General features: G+C 33.4%; 1 protein-coding gene across 1 annotated transcript in view; it reads right to left on the reverse strand.

Moving 5' to 3' along the window:
* Positions 1-2,477: 2,477 nt before the first annotated feature.
* THBS2 (thrombospondin 2) overlaps positions 2,478-20,569 on the reverse strand; it is a 45,867-nt gene continuing 27,775 nt past the window's right edge. Inside the window, exons 13-21 of the mRNA XM_051998155.1 lie at positions 18,749-18,856; positions 16,713-16,872; positions 13,783-13,901; positions 12,975-13,209; positions 10,304-10,531; positions 8,529-8,800; positions 8,093-8,190; positions 5,558-5,697; positions 2,478-4,650 (exon numbers count right to left, since the gene is read on the reverse strand). Coding sequence (XP_051854115.1) covers positions 4,643-4,650; positions 5,558-5,697; positions 8,093-8,190; positions 8,529-8,800; positions 10,304-10,531; positions 12,975-13,209; positions 13,783-13,901; positions 16,713-16,872; positions 18,749-18,856 — 1,368 coding nt within the window. The 3' untranslated portion in view covers positions 2,478-4,642. The remainder of the gene's footprint in view (positions 4,651-5,557; positions 5,698-8,092; positions 8,191-8,528; positions 8,801-10,303; positions 10,532-12,974; positions 13,210-13,782; positions 13,902-16,712; positions 16,873-18,748; positions 18,857-20,569) is intronic.

Consider the following 20,569-nt stretch of genomic DNA (forward strand, 5'->3'; position numbering starts at 1 on the left):
TTTTAATTTAAAATAAGTATTATATATGCATTAATGTGTTCTTTCTGTCTCTTTTAGAAATAATAGAGCATGTTTGATGAACCTCAAGCAAGAACAGTATTGTTTCTTGAACCAGTTGCCTGCCAGTGACCTCCACACAAAGTTTCCCTGAGGAGAAATTGTTTATAACTATGACTGAGAAGTCACAATGAAACATAACTCACCAGTCATAGTTTACAGAGAGAGAAAAATAAAAGAAAGAAAGAAACAGAAAAATAGATGGAGAAAAACAGAGACAGACATAGAAAGTGAGAGAGCTCATACACAAGGAATGGGGAATTGAGCTATTATATTTCAACTTAGCCAGCTATAACTCTCATGTGTAGCTAAATGATTTCCCCAAAACTACTGTTTTGTTTTGTTTTTTAGTATATGCAGGTTAAGTACTCTATTCCTATTTTCTTCTTCAGTCCATCACAGCTCAAGTGATACTCCTAAGAAACAGACCTAATGATACCATTGTCATGATTTTAAAAAAAACCTCCAGTGTTAATTGATATGTTAAGCTCTCCCCATCCAGTTCAAAAATAAACAATTCTGTTTGACCAAACCTTTTACAGAGGTAGGTTCTCTTGGCTTTTTAACATATTTGTGCTCTTCCTGCAGTTAGTAATTCAGCCAAATGAGCCTTTTTGCTGATCCATAGACCTGCACTCTATCTTTATCTTTATGCATTCACATAGGGTGTTCTCTATGCCTGAAATGTGCTTCTTCCTTACTTCTTCCAATTAATAACTCCCTACAAAGTTCAGAACAATCCCCATCACCCACATGAAGTCTTTCCTGATACTTCCATTGGTTCCCAACCCTCCCCCCCCCAAAAAAAAAACTATGTTGTATCTATTTGCATGTGTACATAGACAGACAAATAGATAAGATAGATGATAAATAGGTTCTTGTCTCCTCAATTTGCATGTAAAATCCTTAAGGATGAGAACAGCTTTATTTATTTTCCTTTGTTCTCACCATCTAGCACAGTGCATATGTTCAGTGGATTCTTAATAAATGCTTATTGAGTGAGAGATTGAATGAAGGAAGAAAGGGAGGAAGGAAGGAAGGAAGAAAGGAATAGGAACTTCAGAGCTAGAAGAGACCTTTGGGGTCAACTAGTCTGTTCCGTACCTGAAAAAGAGTCCTCTCTACAATATCTTGCATACATTTTTTAATCAGATGTTATACAAGTATATTTTAAATTTTCTTTTCACTTTTAAGTCTATTATAATATGTTACTCAGCAAAGAGCTAACTTTTGAAATTATAATTTAGACAATAAAAGCTGTATATTTTGTAATATCTGCCATCACAAGTGTGTTGGGTTCAGCTCTTGCCAAATGACCATATTATATCTTCTTGTTTTATTCCTGCATTGTGTTGATTTAACCTAAGTTTTCAACTTAATATAATTTGCTTTTTACATTATTTCTGTCCCATTCTTTCATCTAGTTTTCATCCTGCTTTTCTCCATTTCACTTCTCTTTCCTTTGTTTGCTTTCCTCTATCTCTCCCCTCACTCTATTTTTTCTCCAAGTCTTCTAGAACTCCTTCCTTCCTTTTCTCTCTTCTATCTATTCCCATTCTCCATTTGTTCTGTCTCCTTTCTTCTCCCCTGTCTCTCCCTCTCTTCCTCTTCTGTTCTCTCTCTTTTCTCTACTCTTCTCTCCTCTCCTATTGTCATTCTCTCCTGCTCTGTCTCTCTGTCTGTCTCTGTCTGCCTCTGTCTTTCTCCCCTTTCCTTTCTATCTCTCCCTCTTCCTCTCCTCCATTTTTCTCTTCCTCTTTCTCTCCTCCTTTCTTCCCCTAATATTTCTGTCCTTCCATCCTCCCAACCTATTTTCCTTTTAATTCATTATAATCTGTCCAAAAATCAATGAGGAACTTTTGTGGGTCACTACACTAAGTTATCATGTTGTTGTTTCCTTAAAATGCTTGGGTAGTGGTCTTTGCATGTTTTTGTTTTTTGTTGTACAATAAGATTTTCAATTTCTTTGCCTAGAAAAAGTGATTCCTTTTTTGTAGTATTTGATTGAGTTAAGAAAAGTACAGCTTGTATTAGTGAGGGGTGTCCCTTGTGTTGCTGTAATTTGTCTGAATCATTCTCCTGTTACTTGCCAATATCCACTGTGAAAAAAATCTGCTCCCTACTTTGTTTGACAATGACAAGAAGCAGCAGGGGTAAATTTTTAACTGATTGGATCATAAAGAGTGCTAGAAGATTCTGTGGGATATTAGGAGATCTGTGCAGAACTTAAGAATCTCCATAAGGGACCAGAAAACCTGTAGTTTGTCCTCTGAGGAGTATATTTGAAACAATCCATAACCAAGCAACAGATTTGTTTAGGTAACAGTTTAAAAAATTATCTTTCCTGTTTGAGTTTTTCCCCCTATTTCTCCCCTCCCCAAAAAATCTCTTCATTTTATAAAAAAGGTAAAGAGAGAAGCTTTTTCTATAAAACCTTTTTACAATTTATTTCTTCTTATTAATCTTTAAAGTATAAAAATGAGTCTCTAGCTAAATGAAGGACATTAATGGTAAAAATTTGTCCATGTAAACAAATAAATAATTATTTACAGTCTTTGGCAAAACAAAGCAGTTTCATCAATATGGACGAGAAAGATTTTTTTAAAAGAAAAACAATATAAATAATTTACAAAGGAAAATATAGTACATTCTAAATATTAACATCATTGTCCCACACTAATGTACCATTTCAATCAAACAACTCCCAATGACCAAAATCCTACATGGCCATGACAACTGTGACATTTAATGAAGTCTCCCCCACCCTTACTTGGAATTGGGATACAGTTCCAAAAACCAGGAGCATGAACTAAGAATGAAAACATTACAAATTCAAAACAACAATAAAAATAATCACCAGAAGTATTTTTAAATTGTTAATATGAAAATGCAATAAAATGTGCAACAATGTCAAAAGTTATGGATTATTTTTCATTGCTATAAGAATAAAATGTCCATTGGGGAAAAATGATATGAAGAGAAATAATTTGCCCAGGGCCTTGCAAGAAAAAGTTTTCCTTTAGTAAAGTTTGTTCGTGAAATTTGATTAGCAAGTATTTTCTGTGCAGAAACAACATGCAACTTGATGCAAAGAAAAAAGATATTGTACATTTTTATATTAGTGAGTAACTAATTAACTGATGAATCTGGTAAGAATAAATGCTAGTTTCCTGTCAATATTCAATCAAGAAAACATCCTATGTACAGTAAAGAGATAATAAAATGAAATGGTGAGTTAAAATTGGGGGTAACTATATATTAAGGTTCCATTTATAAACTATTATGATTTTATTTCTTCCTATAGTAATCTATAGCATTCTATATGGCAAATTAATAGTATCGAGTCATGTATTTTAATAGGCACATACATTACTTTAGTAGTATGTACACATTGTTATATGGTCATTATACTTATATTTCTCAAAAATATAGTAGAGAGGCTATGTATGTATGACATGCTTAAAATAAGTTATTAGAGAATGTAGCTGCATCTGATAATCATCTAATAAATATTAACCAACATTTATAACTGGAACCTTAATTTAATGTGTTACCAAACTAGGTAACGGTAACATCGCCATCATTTGCAAAGCCCAGATCAGGATTTACATGTCAAAGTGCATTTGTTTATTTTTTATTTGTTTTTATATTTTGTTTTTAATTTTTTCAGCAGCAGAGATTGGGAAAATGGGTCAGGGAGAAAAACAGTAACAACCCACAAGAAATGAAGGAATGGCAAACCATAAAAAAAGAAGAGGGATTTAAAATAGTTCAAGGCTCAAGCTGGGGTACTCTGCTTTGTTATTGTATACATGAAGTTTGTTTTGGCCAACTGGCTTTCTTTTAATCTATAGAATCTAGCCTTTCACACTGTCACAAATGAGGTCTTATTGCTAGGTCTCTACTGAAAGGTATTTCCTGATGTTGATGTGAAAAAGATGTCTTTTTAATATGTGGGTTCTTTTGGTTATTATCAGTGGCTTTTTCTCCCAAGAACATCCCCAATCAGTTGGAAGACACATTACACTGGTTTCTGTGAATTATGTACTACTCTCCAACACTTTCTTTATTATTGTAGCATTACAACTTTGATTTAACCCCTATTCACACTTGGCTGATATATTCATGTAGGCCAGTCCTGGATTGAGAAGTGGTTTAGCACTCATTTTCCTACTTAATTTAAGACACGACTTATACTCAGCATCCTCTTCAACTACATATACATAAATATATTAAGTAATTACACTTTACATGTAAACGTCATCCTTTTAGAAACAAATAAAAACAGTGACATACATAGTCATACTCAATTTTTTCACTCTGCAGAAAGCTTCTATCATATTTTGCTTCTATGACACATTGGTCATAAAAAATAGGGTCCTTTTGATATTATTTCTCAGAAGGCACTTGAGCATAGGATTGGCTGAGCAACTTCTAGCAATGGAGAGATGAAAGGCTGCTCAGAGGAGAGGATCAAGGAACTGAAGGAAAAGGAGGTACAGAGAGAGGAACTCCTTGATGAATTGAGGTGTCTAAGTTACCCACAGCACGTACAGTATTTTGCTGGAAAGGCAGCATCACTCACTCAGACATCTGCAGGGACAAGAAAAAAAGATTAAAATGAATAAATGGGACTGTGACATGAGCTATTTTTGGACAATTGACTTTTTCCCTATGGGTCTCATTGCCTTATCTGTAAGAGAGAGGAAGAATTGATTATAAGAACATAGAGGTCATAGACTGAGAGCTGGTTAGATGATTTAGCCCCATTACTTCATTTTATAACCTCCAGGGAAGATAAATGCCTTGTGATGTCTTAAATCCAAATATTATGAAAAGGTTATTCACAATAGCACAATGCTCTACACAAAGTAGAAGCATCCATGTTTAATGGGAGAAATACCTGAAGCTATTTTGACAGATAGCTTAATATAAAGGGAAGAAAATAGACACAAGGAGAGCAGAAGCCAAGGATTCTAGCTTTTCTCCTTCCTCCACTCACTATTACCTTAATTAAGCCTTTTCAATTCCCTAGCCCTCAAGTGTCTCATCTCATCTCTAAAATACCTTAACTGTTTGAAGGCAGGAACTTGGACATTCCAGATATAACATTTCATGTCATAATTCAAATGTGATTGAATATTGAAGAGTAATTGCCTTCTGTCTATAAGATTCCTCTCTCCAAGGTTTTAATTTACAATATAGATATTACACAGAGAACAGGCACTTCTTTTTTTAAAAAAAAAAACTCATTACAGATTCCCAGATAGTCTGGAGGTTATAAACTGACCAAGTCACAGATTATTTTATAGGATAGATCTCCAAATGTCCATTAGACAACATAAAGATATACATCTTTTATATTCAATTTTTTAAATTTCACCTCTGATTGATATGAAATTCCAAGGAGGGAACTCTATCTAATTGATATAGCTTTGCAACATAAAGTTGTACCTCTGGGACAGTGAACTATTTCCAAAAAATGCTCACCAAAACTCACCTCGGCATTCATATTTGAGGTCTGAGAAAAAGACCATTTCTTGAGAGAAGACAAAAAGACCTAACCGTCCCCCAGCATAGGTTTGATCATAGATTGGTCCTGAATCTGCCATAACCTGCTTCCCTTCATGTACTAAAACTCTGTTGAAAAAGAAACAATAAAAGTTCAATTAACTTTCTAGAAAATGTGGATAAATCCACTAATAATAGCTAATGTTTATACAGTACATTTCTAGAGTGCTTTAAGGTATGCATGTAAAGGATTTTACTCATTTATTCTCAGGGGTCAGATTATGATGATTGTAACTGATATGCCCTTAAGTCTTGATATTCAACAAAGCATTCATGTTATTTTGTTTGATCTTCAACAATTCAATCAAGTTCCTGTTTCATATTTTATTTTTTGAAAGTATCAATGATTTCACTGTATAGTGAGGAAGCTTCCTTTATTAATTTAGGTCAGCAATCTGCTTTGCAATTGAATTGGCTGGGACACTGGTGACCAGAGTCAAAAGTAGACATAATCAAGTAGACATATCAAAAGTAGACATAAAGGCTGGATCATCTCTCTATCCACTACAGTATACTGTCTCACCATAGCTATCTTTATATCACTTTTACAGATAAGGAAAGAGAGGCTTAGGAAAGTAATGGGACTTGTCTATGGGTCACACAAATAATATTTGAACCCTGGTATCTAAATCCAGTGGTCTTTTCAACATATTTTATTGATTTAATAACTCTAAATATGTGATAAGTCTGTTTCATTCTTAGTCTGTGGTCTAGCAATGTGAAACCATTGCTTCTGAGAGCAAACATATCATATGATCTGGATGGGTTCCATGCCACTTCCCAATCTTCATTTCACACAGCCTTGAATCTGGTCATTTTTCCTATCCCCTTTTCATTCGAACTTTGGGCTCTTATGTTAGCATACTGGGCTCTGAAAGCTCATCTTTCACCTTATCTTGTCTTGGAACCAAAACTCTACATGACTTCCTGACCATTTACAAATTATCCCTGCAAGGTAATCCACCCAGTCCCTAGTCATTTAGCTCCTGTTTTAGAATAGAAGCTCATTGAGTTCTAGGATGTACTTGATTGCTTTTATAGGTATCCCCAGCACTTGAGACAGTGCTTATTACAGTAGATACTTAATAAATGCTTTAGCTCTCTATCTATTCAAATCTATGTTGCTTGTCCCCCAACTGTCCCCCATTCCTGCTTGGCTAATAGCCATATGCTATTTATTAGACATACTACTATAGCTCTGAAAAGCATTTGGCTATCACACACACACACACACACACACAAATACTGAATTCCACTGAATCACAATCCTTTTAAAAATTCATTTTACTATAACTAAGCACACTATAGCAATATCTGTGCTCCAAGGAACCTGATTTCCATGCTAACCTATCGGGTATTTCAATGGACAGCCATTTGACTAATGAGAAAAAAAAAAGTTAACTAATTGACCCTATAAATAAACAAATATGTGCAAAAGCTCTGCATTAATTTAATCATTTCAAAGTATTAATTGAGAAACAGGGAGTAAAGTATTTCTTTTTATTAATTGAAATTTGATTTTTTTCAATTAAGAAAGAAATATTTTTTATTTGTTGAAATTAACATATCAGGGAAAAACATGCATACTGGTTGGTTATCTTTAATGAGTTTTAAATTATGAATATAAATATTCTAATTCCTTTTTGAATATATTAGGAATCTAAATTCTAGATAATAATTTAGCAAAATGTAATAAATAATTCCAATATTTCTCTCAGTTTAACCAGGGAAAGTCACAGAACTTCATTCTGCTTTGTTTTCCTCAACTATAAAAATAAGACTAATGATAGTACCTATCATGTAAGGTTGTTATGAGAACAAATTTTTATTCCTGAACAATGGTTCACTGATGACTGACTGTGCCATTCATTTTGCCCTTTTCTTTCTTTGGCTTTAACCTTAATTTTTAATGGGAATTATTTCAAAAATGTTTCTGTTTTAAATGTAAATATTTTGTCATATCAGAAAGAAATTATCTTTTTTCAAAGGAGTAAATACTTGTTAGTATTACCTTTAGGATTCCTTTTTAATATATTTAATATTATATTAACTATAATCATAGGTTACTCATAAATTAAAAGCAGTTTGGAACTGTCTGAATAACTATATTATGAGTTGTTTACATGAAATATTTTTCCCCATTTCAATTACTGCTAATTCTATCATTCTTCACCCCTCACCCCAAAGAATGTATATGTGCCTGCACATATGTGAGCACATACACACATATCCTTCTAATCTCACTGTGTTTTTAGAGGCATTTCTTTAAACTAAACTATGCCCTATAGAAAAGTGGAGATTTAAAAGAAAAATACTTTAAATCTAAGATTCTAGAGAAAATTTGGCTAATAGGATTAACTAGTGAATTTATCTATTAATCTTTTTTTTTTCAAAAGAGAAAGGTACAAAAAGTAAGTTATACCTAGGAAATAGGAAAGACACTGCAAGAATTGAGGCCTCTTACCTCATATAACCTGTCTTGGGTCTGTGAGTCAGATGCCACCTGTAAGCAGTGTAATCTTTCCAGCCTACATTCTTGGGGTCATGCCATAACGTACGTACCTAAAAATTTTTAAAACAAAATTGTACAGAATTGAAAGTAAATGTAATAGTTATTTAGCATTTTCTACAAGAAATAGCACATCTCAAGAGAAATAGGAATTTTCACATGCAAAATAAATATCATTATCATTTAGCTTTTTTGAAATATTACACTTTCCTAAAGATTTATAGCTTGACATTTATAAGATAAGTGGAATAAAGTGTTGCCACTGGAAAAGGATGGGAGGTTTCAAAACTCCATTTCTAAAAGAAATAGTAACTATAAGATATTGAAGGAGAAAGCAGGTAATCATTTCCCCTTGCTAATATTTATACTTTATAGACCACAATTTCCTTACTTGTCCTTCTGTGTTTCCTGTGTGCCACAAAGCATTCCTGAGATGTTCTCCAGTTCCAGTGGTAGAATTCACCACTTTGAGTGATACACCTGAGTAGCCATAAGCCCTAGTGGGCTGATTTTCCCAATAAGTCTGGGTGACTTGCTTCCACATCACAACATAAAACCGACTGCTTGACTGGTAGCCAAACACAAACCCAGCATAATCATCATCACGGTCAGTGTTGACATAAAATGTGCCACTGAAGTCCACAGAGCCAAACTCATCAAAACCTGGTTTCAAAATGAGAAAAAAGCAATAATTTCAGATGATGATGAATAAATCCTTAATCTTATTGAATAGGCTTACAATTATTTAAACCATTACTATAGTCCTTTGTCTTTCTGGGAGGTAGATGCATTCATCATTTATGTTTCTAGTAGGCATTTAAGAAAGGGTTGTTGGCTGATTTGTGATGTTAAATGCCAAGAAAGGATTTGATAAATAACAAGATATGATCCCTGACCTCAAGGAGTTTACAGATCACTGGTGAAATAAGGATGCAAATAATTACACATGTGATAAGACCTATAATAGAAACACAAATAATGTATTATGGAATTAGAAAGCTAGGGAAGATTCCTTCAAGGGCAAGGAAATTCAAGGAAGGCTACATATGCCCTTGATTTTAACCTTGGTATTTTTCCTTGCTTTGTCTGTTTTTGTTTGAATATTGTGAGGCTGGGAAGGGATTAAAAATACAAAGGTCAATTTTATCTATAATGATAACAACTCACATAAAAACCTACACCAGATGTGACAATGCATTTTTTTTTGTCATAAGAACTGTATATGGTAAGGAATGTGTTATAAGTCCTCTTTTACAGAGAGAAAAACAGGGTCAGAGAAGTTAAGTATTTTGCTGGTGATGGCACATCAAATAAATATGAAAGGGGCAATCTATACTCAGATCTCTTGATCCTATGAATAAAGCTCTTTCTGCTATATTCCACATTGGTTTGTTAAAGGCAAAGTGATGTGTAACCTGTCATAGAGAAATCTGTCTTCTTTTTAAGGGATGTTTTCAGAAAATGAGATTCCACATCATCCCCCTGTGTCTTCCAGAATGCTTCAATCAGGAGTATGCACTCTCTGAAAGCTTATTTTATCTATTTATTTTTCCCCTGATACTCATCACTAGTTTTCAGTGGGATAACCTTTCATTGGCCATTTAGGCTTTAACTGCCCTTAAGTAGGTTAGAATAATCCAGAAACATGTAAAATACTATGATAGATCCTAGATATATAAATCATACTATGCTACTGTTTTTTTCTATAAAAATATTAAAGCTCTGCTGTAAATCTAGAGAAACTTTGATATATCTAACATTCCAATGAATCTCAAAGAAAAGAAGAGCCATCATTGTCCTTTTCTCCTCAATTTCATTCTAGGAAGGGGAAGTGGGGGAAGAGTTATAGGTAACCTTCTATTCAGAATATTAGTAAATGTCCTATTTTCTTGTAAATTCTCCCTTTTTGCATACAGTATGTTGGATTACTCCAATTGTTACACTTCAGAATACAAAATGGCATGCTCAATATTAAACATTAACAGCTCATTTCCTAATGTAGTGATGGTTCTAATGAGCAAGATTTTAAATAGTACATGTCAATGAGAATACTCAAAATATCACACCAAATACTGCCCACATAATTTGCAAAGCAATATGTGTATCTCCCATGGTCCTCATCCACTAAATGACTGTAATGGCATAATGTTTTGTTTGGAAACTCACCTACAGCTATACCAGGATCCGAATTGGCTGTCTGCACTAACTCCTTGCCTTGGTGACGAATTACCCAGTTGGGATCAATCTGGGTTGTTCCCTTAGGGTCTAAATGCACCATCTGGAACTTTCTGAAATCAGTTTCACTGATAGCATTGTTTTCTGGGCACACATCGTCAATATCAGGGACATTGTCATTGTCAAAATCATCTTTACAAATATCACCTCTTCCATCACCTATGTTTTAAAAAAAAGGAAAGAAACCTAAATTAGTTTTTTCTTAAATAGCAATGATTAGTAGCAATTAGAATTAGAGTATTCTCTGTCTAATAAAAGCAAATTTACATGTCCTGAAAATTGAAGTCTAGTTACTACAGCATCTTAAAAGTCTATATTCCTTTATTGGTTCCTCTCTTGGGACTTCTACAGTTATTAGTCTGACTGTTTTAACATCACAACATTCCTACCACTTCTCCGCTTCATTCCATCTTTTCATACACACACCCCATCTCAAAAATCATCATGTGCAGCAGAAATTAATGATATATATTAAGGAGAAAACTCAAATAAACTGTTACTTTGGAATTAATTGAAACATATATCAGAAGTTTTTGCATTCTACTCTTACTCTGTTGAGAACTTCCTTAATAATGCTAACTTTTTCTTTCCATTTGTAAAATATTTCTTTCCTAATCTTCTGCTCCTTTATTTTTCAGACAGGATTATTAAACTAACAAATTGAGTTTACTTAGGATTTACTTACTGGAAAATTTTTAGCAACCTTATTAAGAACAGTTTGTATAAAGGAACCTATTTGGGAACAATGTGATAAACTATCTGAGCTCTATAGAACTAGTACCATAATGCTATTAATATAATACTCAAGATACAAGTAGACAAGATCTTGTTGGTCAAGATTACTTTTCCTGGAATTTTCTGTCAATAAGGAGATTATGTCAAATGTATGCAGAATCAAAGAATCATGGAATTAGGTGGGAGCCAAAGGTCTATTTCTGAACAAATATCTACAACTCCCATCTACAATATCTACAGTATTGTACATCTACAATATATTCCACAATAGGTCTTTGTCTTAAGACTTTAAGTGAGAAGGGACTCATTACCTTGTAAAGAAGTCCATTAGGTTTTATGCAGTTCTTTATGTTTAGAAGATATTTTTGTTTTTTCTTTTTTTTTTAATTTGCAAACTGCCAGAGTGCCACAAATCATATTCCACAAATTTGAAAATGCAGAGGGAATTTTAAAAATGAAATACTTTTACTTGATTTTAAAAAAATTAGTTCTAGATAAGAAATCAAAAAAGTATAATTTGAAGCCCAGTTCTGATGTATATATATATATATATATATATATATATATATATATATATATATATATATATAGGTCTGTGTGACTTGGCGAAAGTAATTTAACTTTCTAGGTCTTAGTTCCCTAAAATATAAAAGAGGTGGCAAAACAAGATGAACTCTAAGTTCCATTATAGCTCTAAATTTGTAATACTATGATCTTAGGATCTTTAAAAGCTATGCAAGGAAACAATCCAGCTGCTGGGAAAAGGAGACCAGATTCTCCAGAGTTGTGTTCAAGTTTCCAAGACCATTTTACTTGGTAATATCCCAAGACAAACTCCAAATCTTGGACAGCTGTGTGCTACAGAACTTGTTTGCCTTAACACTTATGATAATACTGGAGTCTCCCACTCCAAATTCCTTTACACTAGTCATAGAGTGAGTTCTTATGTCTAAAATTAAGATTTGTGCAAATCCATCTTCCTTTGAGGAGGTTCTTTTCCTAGGGAATATTGACTGGCAGTACCAGAGATTTCTATTTATAAGCTCTTGAAAGAATGGGTCCTGTAAGTAGCATGGGATTTAAAGAAGAAACACCTGATTTAATACAGACCATAGATCAGAGCATGTGTGATTTATTTATCTAGATTTTAAATAATGAGAGTCATACCCTGGAGATTTCCATATGCTCACACGTGCCATTGACACAACTTTCTCAATCTCCTTGTTTCTAAGAGATTCTGGAATTTGCTAATTCAAATTAATTTGTCCTATGAAAGTATAATTTTCCCAAGGAAGATTAGCATTTCATGTTATTTTTATAGTTTATAATCTTTGCCCATTAAAATAAAAGAAAAATATCTAGCTAGCTAGCAATTCCCATATCTCTCAGGAAAAAAAAAAAAGTATCATTCCCCGGTCAATAGTTCATCTCTGTCTCCTTTTCAAATGGTGAGACTTGTTCCTCAAAGATCACCAGACCCTTTATAAATTATGAAAACTCTGACATTACCTATCCCCACTGCCAAATACATACACATTTGATGTTTAGCATCTGTTAAAGAATGCAAACACAGCAACATGTCAGCAATGTATCAGACAGGTCATGCAGAAACAAACGGCATTTCAAGTGTCCAGTTCCATATGATATCTAAAACAACTGTGTTTTTCCATTATAATTTTTAGGATGATTTCATCACATTAATATCTATCTGCCTTTGGAGAACTTTTCATGAACACATTTCTAGACAGACTTCTTGGCTTTCAAATGAACAATCAGATACACACAAATGCACACACACACATACAAACTGAAAAATAAAAAATAAAAACAAAACAAGCAGCATTCTTCTCATTTAAAGGGTACTTACCATCTGAATCTTCCTGGTCAGGATTGAAAACAAGCCTACAATTGTCCCTGTCATCTGGAATGCCATCATTGTCATCATCAGAATCACAGGCATCCCCTTTACCATCATTATCATGATCAGCTTGATTAGCATTGGAGATGTAGGGACAATTGTCTTGATTGTTCTGGTGGCCATCTTCATCTATGTCTTCATTGTTATCACACTGATCACCAACAAGGTCATTATCTACATCAGTCTAACAAGAATCAAGTGACAAATTATTAATCCCACTTTAGTGAAGAAAAAAAAGATAATATCAAGAGCACAATTCAAATTATTGGCCTTAACAAAGATCCACTGTAGAAAAGCTGATTTTTTTCTCACTATGAGAATATAAATACCATGAGTTTAAAATATTTTATTATTTCCTTTTCTTTTTATGTCCCTTATTATTTCATCTGTGAGAGTATCCCTTTACATTCACAAATACTTTATGGAAAGACATTATGTGGAATCTGAGACCAGAGTTGGAATTTAATAAATACTTTCATGTCATAGCAACTAAGACTAAGAAATCCACTATATTTTGTCGGTGACTATCAGAGCCCTTCAATGGTAATTTGCTGCAAGCATACAAAATTCTAGCTAAGAACACAACCACAAAAGCCGCTTGCACCATGTTTCATGAAACGAACATATTTGTGCATAAACTGTTATATATACTAAAAGGCATTCATTTTAGTATGCTTATTCATTCATTTACCAATTTTTATTAGGCTAAGCTATAGTTCAGTCTTTCTCTACTCATTCATTTAATCCAATTATTTACCTGGTCAGGATTGTGCATCAAGGGGCAGTTGTCACAGTGATCTCCAACCCCATCACCATCAGTGTCCCTTTGATCAGTATTGTAGACATAGGGACAATTGTCTCTTTCATTAAAAACATCTGCAAATAACCAAATAAAGATATGAAGCATTTTGAATTTAGGAAAAAGTTATACTTTGTGTCCTATTCTTTAAATCACTTTCAGTATTTTTTGTCTTCAATAAGCAAATGACCTAGAATAAGATCATATGTGCAAGTATTTGGATTTATCAAATAGCATGATTTCTATTTCTTTTTGGAAATTGCTTAGAATTTTCCCATTTTAAAAAATAGATCTCACTCTTGGGAATTTCTTAGTAATAAATCATAATGAATAGTTTTTTTAGTGAGTGTATTTACAATGCACACCTTTGGGGATTCCAACCTGTATGACCAATTGATTATCTCCATTGAGACTCCATGAGTTCTGCAGGATATTGCATTAATTTAGCATTTGCTAGTGGGAAAATACCAATGATAAAGCTTTGCCAGATTTTCTGTCTACTCTTTTGTTTCAGGAAATTTAATCAATGATGTTACATTCCTGGAAAAGTTACATTGTGTAGAAATAAATAATATAAATTGGCAATTGACTGAAATAACTAAAGGATAACAAAGCATCCAAGATAACATTGAGGCTTTTTACATACAAAAAGGATCATAATATTGCCAACAGTAAGGAGGATCATGTGAAAAGGATTTAAGGGGGAAGATGAGGAATTCTGTCATAACCACAATGAATTTGAGATGGTGCTGATATAACCAGTTGGGAGTATACTGGAGAAATGTGTAACTGAGTAGTTGAAAAGAGATTGGAACCAGTTCCAGAACTTAAACATTTGAAATCATAGAAGTGGAGAAAATTTTCTAGGTTGGTATAAAGCATACTATGGTGGAAATAGTATTAAGACAGCACCCAAAAGACCAGTTCAAGTGCACTCTTTAAAATTTACTAGCTCTATGACTGTGAAGATAGCTTTCTTACTTTAGGCCTGTTTCTTACAATGCTTAAAGTAAGAAATGTTTCTTTAACCTATTTATAGACTGAAGAGACAACAACTTCAGGACTTAGTGAAAAAGGTCTCAAAGATACACATGGCCATTTATGACCCTTGGGGTAGAAAATATCACTAGAATGCCCCCTAGTGCTTGTAATCAAGAGACTTTACCCTGCATTTCTGGATAGAGTGCAGAGAAAAGAAATGAATATGTAGAAGATGGAAAATTGGTTTAGATTGAATGACTAAATTGATGCTTATGGGAATAGTTGGTTGAGAGTAATATGCTGGGAGTGGAATACTTTTAATACAGATTTCTTAATAATTAAAGATTTTCTTTCAGATCAATATCCTCAGATATTTATAAATATATAAATGTGCAGACTCCTCAATGCTCCCCAGAAATTCACTCTATTTATCTATCTATCCACCTATCTATATTTATATCTCTACTCTATACATACATATACATGCATACTATATATATATATATATATATATATATGCACACAATTTTATAGTATATATACTATATATATTATATACATACATATGTATATATGTGTATATGTATATATATGTATTACCTGGCATGCATTAATTACATATTCAACTTTTTTCAAATAATAGCATGCATAGGAGTGGAAAGAAGCATCCTATCTACAAATAGTAGATACTTTCAACTCATATGCCATCTGAGAAATTATCTGTGAGATCCAAAGAATGAGAGAGACATGCTGTCCAAAATCATGGAATCAATAGTCTTCCTGTATCCTATCCTGATTTGGATTGGGATGTTTACTTCTGAATCCCACATTTTGGGAAGGACACTGTTTTATAGAAAAGTGTCTTGAAAAAGTCCCCAGGAAGGTGAAAGGCCTTGAGATCATGATACTATGATGAAACTTCAGTTGTATAAACAGGATGGTGAATGCCAGGACTTGGAGGGAACATTATGGCTATCCCCAAGCATCTGAAAGGCTGTCATATGGAAGAAGTGTTAGAGTAGCTCTGGTCTACCAGGGCAGAACTAGGAACAAGAAGTAAAAATTGCAAAGAGGCAAATTCAGCCTTAACACTCGGGGGAGAGGGAGAAGTCCTAGTAGTTAAGGCTTCCTCCAAAGCAGAATTGAGCAGCATGCAGAAGTAGTTCATTCCTCATCACTAGAATGCCAAATTGCAGTAGACATTGCACCTTCATATATAGGATAGTTGGTAAAAGGATGTAAGTTAGGAAGCAATGTTGGTAATGCAGGGCTGTAAGCTTGTGAAACATCACATGAATGGATAAAGCCCCAAACAAGTCCCTTAATAGTATTAATGGTGAAACCTTATAGTAATTGGTAGTTAAAGCATGTAATTGCTTCTGTGGAACAATTTCAGGACCATTGAAAACCCCCTGCTGAAGAAGAAAAATTTCCCTATTTGCTTTCAATGGCTAAAATGCTTTTGCATGGTATACACACTACAATAATGCAAAAATGCATATATTCTTGAACAAATATAAAGCACAACTATAAATCATTGTTATCATTTTTTTCCAAAGCAGAATTTTGTTGAGGCAAGAGGATATTGATCCCCCAAAATTGTGAAAGAAATAAAAGGTGAAAAACACAAAAACTAAGGAGGGCATACACAAACTTCATCAAACTTGTGTGTCTTTTTCAGTAGGGTTGAAGATATTCATCACAGAAGGATGTAAATAGATAAAAATAAGAGGGGAATGCATATGAGGTCAATTAGGTTGATCATTTTATCATAATTTCCAAAAATGAATGAAGCATCACACTACCACAAAATAGATCGTGGTTTGCATTTACTTCTAATCCTTTACCAGAAAAAAAAAAAAAAAAAAAAAAACCATGAAATGCAATGAGAAAGAAAAAGAACTTACCATCTCCATCAATATCTACAGAACAGGCATCACCTTCTCCATTATTGTCAGTGTCAATCTGAGCAAGATTGTGCACATAAGGGCAGTTATCACAACGATCTCCAACCTCATCCTTGTCATAATCAGATTGACGGGGATTAAAAAGAAGGGGGCAATTGTCCTACAAAGACAAAGGAAATAACTGAAGAGAAAACATAATAGAACAAAATCGGAAATGCTTGTTTGAGTTGAAAGAAAAGGGAAGAAAAGGAAATAAGCATTTACATAATATTTAGTATGTAGCCAGACACTGTGCTTTATAAGTATTATTTCATTTGAAATTTTGCTCAGTTGAGGATTATAGTTCCTTATTTTATGTATTTTTACTATAACATATTTATTGTCTGGTGTAAAATAGCCAGAAGTGAAATAATAAAGTCTAGTCAAAGATATAGTACAGATAAGTCTTAAGAAATGTCTTTGTTCTTATAGTTGTGGAGTCTAATAATGAATAGACTTGAAGTCAAATTCAGGGGCAAAAATCTTAACTCTGTTATTTTTGCCACAATTTACTCAATTGTTGTATCATATAAAATCAAGTTTACATTTAAACAGACAAGGCCAGGACTTGTGATTTCATTGACACAGGACACTGTTAGATGAGGACACTTCCTCTAACAATACAGGACCTTGCCTGCAATTTATAGTCTTAGTTAGGTAAGTACCTAGAAAACTAAGAAGTTAAGCGATTTGCTCAGTATCCCCTAACTATGATGTGGCAGAAGACAATCTTGAACCTTAAAGAAGAAAATACTTTGTGGAGAATCTTTGAAGAAATGGACAAGAAGCACTATATGTGAAAATATGTAGATGAGTTGCAATCTGCATAGATGGAAGGAATACACAGCTTGGAACAAAAAAACACACATTTTCCTCTGTATTATATACACACATATGTCTTCCATACACATATTTAATTATGACAAAAGGAGAACATGATGTGAACAGAAGAGATCCAAATAAAGTGCTATAAAATTGAAGAGAGATTTTGATTCCTGTTAAAATATTAAGAGGCTTAAGTAACTTAGGCTGGACCTTAAAGAAATAAAAAATTCAAAAGATAAATATGACAGAAGAGAATTTCTCTGGGGAGGGGAATTGCAACATAAAGATGAGTAAAAAAGGATGTCTATTCATCATGGAAGTAACTTAGTTTGAACAGAGGGTAATGTATAAAAATTGCAAAACAAGGAATAAAGCAGAAGATGCATTTTGAAGCTGGAAAATATACAAGGACATGAATGTCCAAATAATGCTAAAGTCAGATAGCTGAGTGATGAGTTGAAGTTCATACATTATTTATTAGGCAATGAACAACCAATAAAAGATTTTGAGTTGAAAAATCATTTGATCAGAGAAAGTGGCACCTTAGAAGGTTACACAGGTATCAATCAGCTTTAAACAATGAGAGTCAAGAATTTAAGTAATGGTGGTTGCCATGCTATTAGGAACAAAAAAAGACAGCCATGGCAGACATTGTATTCCCAGAATCAATCATATCAGAAAATGAAATAGATGTGAGACATAAAGACTAGAGAAAAGTTCAAGACAATGTCATATTTAAGAGTCTGGCTCATAATGGTGGAAAGGTAGGGTCACTAATACAACTAGAGAAGCTATCGGGGAAGGACAAGAGTGAATTATGGTGAAGATGATTGAATTCACTTTGAGGCCTGTTGATGAAATGTTAGTGGGGCATTCATGTACTGTTATTTGGCAGATAATTGGACACATAGGATCAGAATTCTATTGAGAATCTGGGAATAAAAAAAAGGAAACTTGGGAATTATCCATACAAAAAAAAAAATTAGTGGGAGAGGACAAAAGTCCAGAGTAGAGCAGATTGCCAAGAGAAAGCATGTGCATGTAGAAATATTTGGAAAGATTTTTTTCATTAGGTAAAAAATGATCAAAAGTAATTACTGTCAAATATTTTTTTAAAATAGTTGCCATATTATGGTACATGATTAGAAATGTAATTAAAAGAACTAACTTACCTTCTCATCATCCACACCATCATTGTCATCATCAGTATCACAAGCATCACCAATGCCATCTTTATCAAAATCTTCCTGACCAGAATTTGGCAGATGGGGGCAGTTATCCTGAAATTTTATTTTTGAAAAAGTTGAGTCAATTTTGCAGACATGTTTGAAGATTTTCATGTTTAAATCTTGCCTCTGTCATGTAATACTTGGAGGACTATCAGCAAGTCATTTAATATTTTCAGACCTTTACCTCCTGTGTAAAATGAAGAAGTTAGATTTGGCCTCTAAGTTTTCCTCTAAACTTTAGTCATGGTTGTCATCATTTTCACAATATTTCCATGGTTCAATAAATGTATTCAATAAAGCAACTCTTGTAAGTAAGAAGAAAAAATGCCAAATAGGCTTCTTTAATAAGAAACTTTTATATAGAAATCACAAGAGCATAAGTTATTTGCCAGCCTTTAAAGTGATGAATGTATTTGTTTTCAAGTTCTGCCCTGAAATTATGTGCCTTATAATGACTGGAGACAAAAAATAATCTTATTTTCTAAGCAGTGAATCTCCATGGGTTTGCCAAACAGTGCTAAACAAGAAAACATAGAACTGTCTCCTTATAAAAATTTAAAAGCATTCAAGAATATTTAGTCAATCTTTCCCTTTCTTCTCACAACCTTAGATGACAAATTCAGATGCCAAAGGAAAAAACTGGCAATCCCAGTGGACTTCAATTTTCCACAAAAAGATAGTTTGGGTAGAGGGTCATGTTCATTTTGGAGCTTATTACCTAAAAAAGTTATTTTCTGCCTTTTTATGTTGTTCCTATTAGTGAACAAGATATACAAAAAGGGACTAAAATCATATTAACAATTAAAAATGAGCTCCAGATAAGAACCTCCTGAGAATACTTGCTATTATCAAAATGTAACCATCAAAAAAACATTTGTTTTTATTAAGTCAACATAGGCATTAACAAGCCTTCAAAGGGTAAGTGCTTCCAAATGTATTCAACATATATCATTTTTCTGATTAGAAATACTTTACCTTGAGCCAATATATATCAGAATATCATGACAACAGGAGTAGAGGAGTGCATTAAACTGACACAGATCCAAAGAACTAGAGTACTAGTTCTACTAGTAGTATTACTATTAATACTAGCAGTAATGATGCCCCAGGTTTACTTGTGAATTTTTTTAGTCATGGTGATCTGGTATTACCACATTTAGCCTCAGATCAGTCTTCAAACCCATGCTACTTATGTGTATGGACATTATAATCTGCTGCTTTTGAACTCATTGAATTTTTCTCTATTTCAGGTGAAATCCTATAGCCATTTCTAATCTCCCCTTAATTATAGTGCCTTCCATAGGTTAGTTATTTCAAATTGATCCAAAAAATATACATATATTTTTGTTTACATATTATCTATCCCATTCCATTGTGAATCCCTTTACAAAAGGAACTATCTTTTGCCTTTGTGTCTCCAGTGTTACTATAGTGACTGTTATATAGTAGATGCTTAATGAATATTCATTGATTAACTAACTACAGACATGGGGGAAAATAAAAGACATCCTCCAGGATCAACTGGGTAAAGCTTTCCTTTAGTCATGGATGTCATCATTTTCATGATCTTTCTAGTTCTACGCCCTGATCTACTTTTGCTTGGTTAATTGATCAGAACCAGTTCAGATTATAATTAAAAGTTTCATGTGAATTTTCGGCCAATCAGCAAACATTTTTCAGACATTTACCATGCACCAGAAATATGAAATAATCATTCACCTACCCATCTTTGGAAATATACCATTTTTAGGTGAATGATCAAGA

The sequence above is a fragment of the Antechinus flavipes genome, chromosome 4 (genome assembly GCF_016432865.1).
Source record: "Antechinus flavipes isolate AdamAnt ecotype Samford, QLD, Australia chromosome 4, AdamAnt_v2, whole genome shotgun sequence".
NCBI classification, from domain to species: Eukaryota; Metazoa; Chordata; class Mammalia; order Dasyuromorphia; family Dasyuridae; genus Antechinus; species Antechinus flavipes.